The sequence below is a fragment of the Lolium perenne genome, chromosome 5, assembly GCF_019359855.2.
Source record: "Lolium perenne isolate Kyuss_39 chromosome 5, Kyuss_2.0, whole genome shotgun sequence".
NCBI classification, from domain to species: Eukaryota; Viridiplantae; Streptophyta; class Magnoliopsida; order Poales; family Poaceae; genus Lolium; species Lolium perenne.
Window position 1 is genome coordinate 258,836,534 of NC_067248.2, and position 10,312 is coordinate 258,846,845.

The 10,312-nt window shown below is 44.0% G+C and overlaps 1 protein-coding gene and 1 long non-coding RNA gene across 3 annotated transcripts; one reads left to right on the top strand and one right to left on the bottom strand.

Annotated features, from left to right (window-relative positions):
• Nucleotides 1–1,143: 1,143 nt before the first annotated feature.
• LOC127302847 (uncharacterized) lies at nucleotides 1,144–5,444 on the top strand. 2 transcript variants are annotated; one of them, XM_051333490.2, is made up of 12 exons: nucleotides 1,144–1,227; nucleotides 1,754–1,822; nucleotides 1,902–1,970; nucleotides 2,190–2,258; nucleotides 2,478–2,546; nucleotides 2,770–2,838; nucleotides 3,058–3,126; nucleotides 3,632–3,700; nucleotides 3,863–3,928; nucleotides 4,148–4,213; nucleotides 4,435–4,500; nucleotides 4,655–5,444. In XM_051333490.2, exons 1-12 carry the CDS (start codon nucleotides 1,176–1,178, stop codon nucleotides 5,332–5,334), a joined length of 1,413 nt encoding a protein of 470 aa, XP_051189450.1. In that variant the 5' UTR covers nucleotides 1,144–1,175; the 3' UTR covers nucleotides 5,335–5,444. The 2 variants fall into 2 exon arrangements, with proteins under 2 accessions (XP_051189450.1, XP_051189452.1); XM_051333492.2 differs by having other exon boundaries at nucleotides 3,866–3,928.
• Nucleotides 5,445–5,530: 86 nt separating this feature from the next.
• On the bottom strand, nucleotides 5,531–6,513 carry LOC127302852 (uncharacterized). The gene is made up of 2 exons (XR_007853132.1): nucleotides 6,030–6,513; nucleotides 5,531–5,903 (listed from the first exon to the last, which is right to left on the bottom strand). It is a non-coding gene; the product is annotated as an uncharacterized lncRNA (long non-coding RNA).
• Between the last annotated feature and the right edge of the window lie 3,799 nt (nucleotides 6,514–10,312).

The following is a 10,312-nucleotide window of genomic DNA, read 5'->3' on the forward strand; positions in this document are numbered from 1 at the left end:
TTGCGGATTGGTACTTAGCAACTGTTATGTCAACGACTGGTGTACTACAACATGCAATGGTATACCGGGTCACCACATGCGGCCTCGTCCTTCAAGAGCTATACGGAAAATCAAACCGTGAGGATGCCGTCGACTGGAATCTGTGTCAACTTAGTTTGATGGTGCAGTAGTTGTAGATCACTAACATATGTATTTTGTTCATAGAAGCAAACTTCAGTTTCATAGGAAGCAAAGTATGGTACCATTGGAAACAAAATGTGGTTCATAAGAAATCAAAGTACTAGTATATGGATATATTTGTTAAATGTAAGCAATTTTTATCCAACATGGAAGCATATTCTTCATTATACGGAAACACAGGTTTTGTATGGAAATACAATTATGGTGCGTGTGAAAGAAACTTCCTTTCCATACGAAGCAGGTTTGCATCACACTAAAACTTGGTTGCATCGGAAGCAGATTTGCATAACACTGGAAACCGGATGCATTTTGAAAGGAAGCAGGCTAAATAATGTGGAAACTCATTTTTAGTAGAATATATTGCTTCCATGGAATCAGTAATTAATTTCCTAACGGGACGAATTAAATGTGACATGATTTGCGGAAATAGTTAGCTTCCGATTAGCGCAAATCCTATGTAATAACTATATTGTCCCTGAAATCACGTAAAGAAAATATCGGGAGCAGATCCGTAGCGGTGCCCGTTTTTTTTTTTTTTTGGTGTACACCGAAAAATGTGGGTGAATTGTGTATTAATTAGCCCAATTAACTCCTAAAAAACACTCCCAACCGATACCTCTTTCCACGATTTTCTCCCTTTTTATTTCCTTGTGTTAATACGTTTGACTATCTTTTCTAACTGACCAATGCATGCGCTCAATATTAGCCCTGATCTTTCGAAATATCTCATTTACTATCGCACGCGAAGGCAGAAAAAACTGAGTAGGCAGCGGATTCCAGAGATCAATCTCTATATGCTCGTATGGAAGGAGTAGCATTTCCCTTCATCCTGATAGTACTCAAATAAGTACGTTATCAATGCCATTTATTAAGAAATATTTTCCTTTACGCTACGTATTAAATTGTCTATAAAACCCTAGAGCCCCAAGCTGTATAAATAAGCACCGAGACCCTTCTTCCTCATTCAACACAATTCAGTTCATTGTGATCTAAACATGGGGACCAAGGTGTTGACGATAGCCTTTGTCCTGCTCCTTCTAAACTTCGGTGAGTCATCTTGTGATATCTTCAATTTTTAAATTTCGTACTACAACTAAACTCATAATTCCATTTGATATAAGCAACGCATATTAGAGCAGAATAGAGATATGTTTTGAAGGGAATGTGTTGTTGCGGTCCTTATTGGTGAAGTCGACTTCCCCTCTTCTCCGACGGTACAACTAGTCGGAGGTGGAGAGGAAGGGGTCGGTGGACTTGTTCTGTAAAGTAGTGGTGGTATCTCCATCTCCATCTCCATTTTCCTCTTTTCTCCTTTTATAATGGAAATGGATCACGATTTCTGTCGAATGTTCGACGATAGCGACATAGTAGGCGGCTGAGTATTCCTAGCGTATTCTAGTTCGATCCACCATCTTCCTTGTAGCTAAGAATAATACATGGGTTATGGAATCCCTTCTGTAAATGCTGATGGAGGTCTTGGCATTCCATTATGTAGTGTTTTCTTTAGTTAATATCGAGCAAAGAGAATAGTTTACAAAATAATAACCAGCTCATGGTTTGTTGTTCCCTGCAGAGAAAAATGCTTTCACAATGGCTGCTGACCCAGTAACAATGAATGACAGGGCTGAACTACCAGCATCTCGTAAGTAATCATGCAAGCTTACCATACTAAGAATATATTAAGTTGAGATTTATTATTTATTGTATCTAATTTCCTACAGAAAAAATTGGTTTTGATTCAAGTTCGTATGCGCTGCATTGGGGCAAAAATCCAAATCCTTCACCTTCCGGTCAGTACTTGTGTCATCATAATAAGTTGAGAATATGTTATGTCTGAATAATATCTTTGTTTGTTATTATCTACATAATATAACAAGTTATAATAAATCAACAAAATAACATTATCATGTTGATTTTATTAAACCGATGGTTTATAACTATGCAGCTTCTCCTGTTAAGTTGAGAATTGATTAATTATTATTCAACTCACTGTATCTAATTTCCTACAGAAGAAAATGGTTTTGATGCAAGTTCTTATGCGCTACATTGGGGCAAAAATCCAAATCCTTCACCTTCGGGTCAGTACTTGTGCCATCATACTAAGTTGAGAGTATGTTATGTCTGAATAAGATCTTTGTTTGTTATTATCTATAGAATATAACAAGCTATAATAAATCAACAAAATAACATTATCATGTTGATTTTATTAAACCGATGGGTTATAACTATGCAGCTTCTCCTGTTAAGTTGAGAATTGATTAATTATTATTCAACTCACTGTATCTAATTTCCTACAGAAGAAAATGGTTTTGATGCAAGTTCTTATGCGCTACATTGGGGCAAAAATCCAAATCCTTCACCTTCGGGTCAGTACTTGTGCCATCATACTAAGTTGAGAGTATGTTATGTCTGAATAAGATCTTTGTTTGTTATTATCTATAGAATATAACAAGCTATAATAAATCAACAAAATAACATTATCATGTTGATTTTATTAAACCGATGGTTTATAACTATGCAGCTTCTCCTGTTAAGTTGAGAATTGATTAATTATTATTCAACTCACTGTATGTATCTAATTTCCTACAGAAGAAAATGGTTTTGATGCAAGTTCTTATGCGCTACATTGGGGCAAAAATCCAAATCCTTCACCTTCGGGTCAGTACTTGTGCCATCATACTAAGTTGAGAGTATGTTATGTCTGAATAAGATCTTTGTTTGTTATTATCTATAGAATATAACAAGCTATAATAAATCAACAAAATAACATTATCATGTTGATTTTATTAAACCGATGGTTTATAACTATGCAGCTTCTCCTGTTAAGTTGAGTATTGATTAATTATTATTCAACTCACTGTATCTAATTTCCTACAGAAGAAAATGGTTTTGATGCAAGTTCTTATGCGCTACATTGGGGCAAAAATCCAAATCCTTCACCTTCGGGTCAGTACTTGTGCCATCATACTAAGTTGAGAGTATGTTATGTCTGAATAAGATCTTTGTTTGTTATTATCTATAGAATATAACAAGCTATAATGAATCTACAAAACAACTTTATCATGTTGATTTTATTCAACCGAAGTTTTATAACTATGCAGCTTCTCTTGTTAAGTTGAGAATTGATCATTATAATTCAGCTCATTGTATCTAATTTCCTACAAAAGAAAATGGTTTTGATGCAAGTTCTTATTCGCAACATTGGTTCGAAAATCCAAATCGTTCACCTTCCGGTTAGTACTTGTGTCATCATACTAAGTTGAGAGTATGTTATGTCTGAATAAGATCTTTCTTTGTTATTATCTACAGAATATAACAAGCTATAATGAATCTACAAAACAACTTTATCATGTCGATTTTATTCAATCAAAGTTTTATACTATGCAGCTTCTCTTGTTAAGTTGAGAATTGATCATTTATTATTGAGCTCACTGTATCTAATTTCCTACAGAAGAAAATGGTTTTGATGCAAGTTCTTATTCGCAACATTGGTTCGAAAATCCAAATCGTTCACCTTCCGGTTAGTACTTGTGCCATCATACTAAGTTGATAGTATGTTATGTCTGAATAAGATCTTTCTTTGTTGTTATCTACAGAATATAACAAGCTATGATGAATCTACAAAACAACTTTGACATGTCGATTTTATTCAATCGAACTTATTGTATCTAATTTCCTACAGAAGAAAATGGTTTTGATGCAAGTTCTTATGCGCTACATTGGAAAAATGCAAATCCATCACCTTCCGGTCAGTACTTGTGCCATCATACTAAGTTGAGAATATGTTATGTCTGAATAAGATATTAGTTTCTTATTATCTACAGAATATAACAAGCTATAATAAATCTACAAAGTAACATTATCATGTCGATTTTATTCAACCGGTGTTTTATACCGATGCAGCTTCTCTTGTTAAGTTGAGAATTGATTATTCATTATTCAACTCACTATATCTAATTTCCTACAGAAGAAAATGGTTTTGATGCAAGTTCTTATGCGCTACATTGGAAAAATGCAAATCCTTCACTCTCCGGTCAGTACCTTGTGCCATCATACTAACTTGAGAATATGTTATGTCTGAATAAAATCTTTTTTTTTGTATTATCTACAGAATATAACAAGCTATAATAAATCTACAAAGTAACATTATCATGTGGATTTTATTCAACCGATTTTTTATAACCATGCAGCTTCTCTTGTTAAGTTGAGAATTGATTAATTATTATTCAACTCACTGTATCTAATTTCCTACAGAAGAAAATGGTTTTGATGCAAGTTCTTATGCGCTACATTGGAAAAGTGCAAATCCTTCATCTTCCGGTCAGTACTTGTGAGATCATACAAAGTTGGGAATATGTTATGTCTGAATAATATCTTTGATTGTTATTACCTACAAAATACAACAGGCTATAATAAATCAACAAAATAATACTATCATGTCGATTTATTCAACCGATGTTTTATATTTATGCAGCTTCTCTTGTCCCTGAAGCGCAAACAAGACACTGGCACATCAAAGTTAAAACGGGCATGTTGTTCTTGAAGAAGATTTTGCATGTCGGCACTATACTACCAGAAGGCACCATGTTTGCACGAGCTGATATGCCAAAGCCTGATAGTTCAGTCTCTACCCCATTGGAGCCAAAGTATTTCGCAACAATTGTATCACGCTTCAAGATACCTTACAACTCCATGAAGGCAAAGCAGGTAGCCGAGACCCTTCATTCATGCGTCAATCCTATTGACAGGGAAGAGCCTCACGTGTGCACCTCATCTCGCAAAGCAATGGCAAGGTTTGCCACTACGGCTTTAGGATCAAACCTCACACAAGCAGCCTTGACAAAGATTCATGGGCATGAAAGCCTCACAACTAGGTACGTTGTGGCACAGATCGCCCAACTCAGCAATCATACAGTGGCATGCCACCCTATGGATTTTCCATATGAGGTGTTTTATTGCCATCAGCCAAAAGAAGTGCAGGCTTTGAGGGTGCAACTCAATGATATGAAAAATGGCATGGCACGTGTTACAGCTACTGTCATGTGCCACATGAACACATCCAACTGGGACAAGGAGTACTTTGAATTGCTGGGCGGAGAGCGTGGTGAACCAGTTTGCCATTATATGCCTCAGAATTACATCATGTTCTACTAGTTAAATAAATTGTAGGCACTAGATTCTGGTAGTTTCTAGGCTGCTACAAACCGGCAATTGTGGCCATGTATGCGAAATAAATATTTTCAAATAATAATTACCTTTATGTACTGCAAGGGTTTGAGTTGTAACAAAATCATCTTATGTATTCTCTATGAAATATATGACAGATGTATCAAGAGCACGGCCATGGTAGTGCCAAATTTCCTCTCTATTGGAATAAAGGTCTGCCTTGTTTGTAAGAGATTCTAAAATAATCAGTTCCACTTCTCTCTTCAGTGGAGAGTATTAGATTAGCAACTATCGATCCGGGGGAGAAAACATGATGGAGGTACATAGAAAGGGGGGGAGTTGGTACCGAAGGCATCACAGCTCCGAGCCTGAGTGTATATCAGTAGTTTCGCTCACACGGACACATTGATAGGTCTAACATAACACACAAGTTTGACAAACCAAATAAGGAAGCAGGAAGCGCACATGAACAGTAGTGATTCCCCACCGGCCATTCGCCAATACTCCGTGTTCTGAACTTCAAGTTTTTTTTTGCTTATTCTTCAAACTTCCTCAACCTGCCATTGAGAACTAATTTCGAGTTAGTGAAAAACAATAATAGAATGAACAGGTCGAAGCACATGGAAATCACCATTGAACTGAACAGTGCAGAGTACATATGTAGGATCGAATCAGGAACTTACGTTGTAACCTTGCAGCGTTCAGTGCTGAATCCTTCCAGTGGCTCGCCGTGCTTGCAGCGGCCGGCCGTCGTTGTTACTCGGGTACCGATTAAAGCCGGACGGCGGCGACGCCCACAGCTAGGGTCACAGGTGGCGGACAGGGGAACTGGTTCCTTTTGTCTGGAGGCAACCGCTCGCTCAGATAGAGATTTCGGGAGGCAAAAGATGAAGAAAACAGGGAAGGAGAGAGATCTGCGCGAGAATGGGAAAGGATTGACAGTGCGAGATTTCTGGGGACGGGATATGGCACGGGGCACTGTTTGGTTGACTTGGGAGAAGGGGAACGGTGAATTTAGGTGTGCTTCGGCGGTGGTCGGCCAGTTCGGCGGTGCTCGGCTATGAACTAACTCAGGGCATCTCCAAGGACGCGCTAGCCCGTCCGTTTCCGCGGGCACATGTGGACAGCCTCCCGCACGCTGCATCCAACGCCGTCCTAGTTCGTTTTCTCTGGTGGCGCTGCGTCATGGAGACAGGTCTCGATGGAACAGTAATGGCGGGGTGAGAGAACGTACGTGAAAGTTTCCGCATGCATCAGGATTCCCGCGCGAGAAAAGGCCAAGGTCGCGCGCTCACGCCCAAGTTTCCCGCCAAGGTCGCTGGCTATAAAAGACGGCGGGCGCCGCCTCGCAGACCTCACCCGCTCCGCCGTCCTCTCCCCCTCTACCTTCTTCGGTGCCCTCTCCTCCTCCATCGCCATGCCGCGCACCCTGCATACCACGTGGGCCAAGCTCTCCCTCGCCGTCCGCGCCAGGTTCCCGCGGACGGACGAGGAGGAGCGACAGGACGCGCGGTGGGTCGCCGACGACGAGGCGATCCGCGTCGCGGCTGAGGGGGCGGTGAAGAATGCAGAGGACGCAGAGCTGGTGGAGGCGGCCGCGGACGGCTGGCACGAGGCCTTCGACGGCTGGTACGAGGCCGCGGAGGAGGGACTGGACCCCGCCGCCGAGGAGGAGGTGGATGCCGTGGCTGCCGCTGACAGGGAGGATGCCGCCCATGACCGCGAGATGGCGAAGCTCAACGTCGCCATCGAGGAGCGTCTCGCCGAGCTCACGCGCGAGACGAGGGAGCACGAGGCCTCCGTCCGGACCGGTCGCCGCCGTTTAGGCGACCTCATCGGCCGGAAGAACGAGCTCGTCGCTCGGCAAGCAGCCCGCCGCCTCCTCTAGCTGTCCTCGTTCGACCGGCGCGCCCACGAGGAGGCTGCGGAGGCGGAGCTTGGCCGCCAAGAGCGCCGGCATCGTCAACAAGAGAATCACGAGGCCCGGGCCTCATGGAGGCACGGGACATGGTCGAACGCGCCGAGCGTGTTGTGTGGGAGCTCGAGTCGTGGGGGAAGCGGCCCGTGACGGCGCATGAGGCGGAGTGCGAGCGCGCGGAAGCTGCGAGGAGGGCCAGGAGGAGGGCGGACGGGAAGGAACGCCGACGGGCGGCCACCGCCGGGCCACCCAGCTTATAAAGCTGGAGTGGAATCCTCACGCGTACAGGTCGCCCGCATCGAGTGAAATCCACGGTCCGACGGTGAGTCGGCGACGAGGCCGGCGGGGCCCTACGTAGCTAGGCTAGAAGTAGGTAGTATTAAGAAAAAAATGTAATATGTTTTATTTTAATAAAAATGAAATTATGTCCCTATGACACGCGGGCCAGGGGAGGACGCAAGCGGCCAGCGATCGGTGTCAGCGGCCACGCAAACGCGGCCCAGATTTGGGACGTGTTTGCGTCGTTTCGGACGCCACGGCCATCCGCATTGGGGATGCGTGGCCGCATTGGACTGCGGTTTTGTCTGTTTTGCCCCATCCGGATGCGCGGGCGCAGGATAGGCATCGCGTTGGAGATGCCCTCAGGCCATCTCCAGTAGATCGACGCAAATTCAATGCTAAAAGCGACCGCCTGCTGTCCGTTTACATCGGTCCGTGGATACGAAAATGGTATCTTTTTACCGCACATCCGTTTGCGTCTGGGTGTCCCAGCGGCCCAATGCATATTTTTTTTATCTAATTGTTTTTGTTTTGTTTTTCATTTAAATATAGAAACATTACATAAACTACTACATAGTTTGAAACATGGTTAAAACATTGCAAAATAAGGAAACCTAACTAATATAGGTTTAGCTCTGGCTTTCTTTGATGCCAAGAAAGAACACTCTCAGACATCCAGACACTAAAATAGAAAATCCACCTGGAAGTTGATGTGTTCGGTCTTCTCCGTATCTGTAGAAGAACATCCAAAAATCTATACTAGTGGTTTCAATTGCCTGTGCCCATCTTCGCTACAAAGAATGAAACACTCTGACAGCGCTAGCTGTCGCTGCCCTCGCCGGACTCGCCGGTGTGATAGTGCCTGCGGCAGGATGTCTTGTCAAACACCTTGACAATCATCTCGTCGTCGCCTTCGTAGAGGAAGGTGAGAAGGCAGCCGGCCACAAGATTGTGGGAGCGGGCGAACTTGTCCCACCCAGTGTGTAGGTACGTCATGCCCTACCTCGACAAGTCACCGGCAAAATCCACATCTGGCCTCCCACAGCTGCAACTCGACCGGCTTGTCGCCGTCGACGAATTCGGTGAACTTGTCCGGGAGCCGCTTGATGCCAAGTGGGTCCTCGCGATGCAAAAGATGAACTTGAAGCACCTCTCCTCCTCCGAAGGCGATCAAGGTGCAGGCGATGACAAATGTGGGGGCGTTTCTTCTCCAGCACGACATCCTCGGGTGCGGCGGCCGCGCCCGCGACCTCGACCACCTCGCTGATCACCTAGACCCTCCATGGATTCCCTCACAGGGGTTGTGAGAGAGGAAGTGGGGACGGCTATACGGTGGAGGTTGTGCGGCGGCTAGGGTTGTGATGGTTGAGGACGACCAGAGCGCGTCGCTCTTTTTATACGCCGAAGGCAGGCAAGGGCGTGGCATGCTTGGGAATGGCATTAATTTCATTGCCAGCGGTGGACGGCAGCCTCTCGGCAGGCGAGGCATCACCACATTATGGCTAAAAGGACACGGATGCCACCTATAGGGGGGTGCGGTTTAAAACTTTTACGAATATGGCTTAACAAATGCGGAATAAAACTAGCGTTTAATTTGTCAAGCACAAAACCTATATTACTAGGGTTCAGCACCAACAACTTATGGTAAGCAGGACAAGAAACTATGTGATAGCAAGATATATAACTTCAAGCACGAAGGCTTTCAAAAAGTAAAGGGCATAAGTAAATAGATCGGGTATAGGAATAACCAAGGTGACGTGGAGACAACGATGTATCCCAAAGTTCACACTCTTGCGAGTGCTACTCTCCGTTGGAGCGGCGTGGAGGACAAGTCACTCCAAATGACACGAAGTCCACCATATTCTCCTCGACCCTTCCCACCAAAGGGGAAGACCTCGATCCACTATGGAACCTTACGGTGGTCACCGAACCCGCATAAAGCTTAGGGCTAACTCCACAACTTAATTCGATGCTCCCAATATTCCGCCACAAAGGCCTTGCACTTGAGGAATCTCCACAACTTAATTGGAGGCCACAAAACACCACTAAGCCACAAAGCTACAAACTTGAGGCAATCTCCACAACTTAATTGGAGACCCCAAGAACACCACAAAGACCACTAAGTTGTCTAGGGTACAAAGACCCAAGAGGAACAAGCTTCGGAAACAAGCTCCCGAAGACAATATCTCACGAACTTTCACCTCCACGTATCACCACCGCGGAGAAGTCAAACTGATGCACCAAATGCAATGGCAAGAACATCACAAAGATGGTCAAGTCCTTCTCTCTCAAATTCCAACAAAAATATAAAAGCTATTGGGAGAATAAGAGAGGAAGAACAAATATGAGGAGGAACACCAAATTTCTCCAAGATCTAGATCTAGTGGATTTCCCTCGCAAAGAGAGGAATTTGTTTGGTCAAGATGTTTATCTGGATCTCCTCTATCTTTTCCTTAAATATGAGTAAGAATCATGGAGGGATTAGAGGGAAAGGAAGCTTCTCAAAGTCAACAATGGAGTAGAGAGAGGGTAGTAGAAGCAACTAGCTCAATGGGGAATAAATGGATTATATATGGCCTCCAAAATGGAATCTAACCGTTGAAAACGCACCCCAAAACAACACCTAGCCGGAACTTTCGGGCTTGGCCGGACCATTCTGGTCGGCCGGACTCATCCGGCCAAGGCCGGACCATTTCGAGCACCATTTTCGTGCACCCTGCATCCTGGCCGGCCTAAGGCTGGCCCGTGGCCGGACCAATCTGGCCGGCA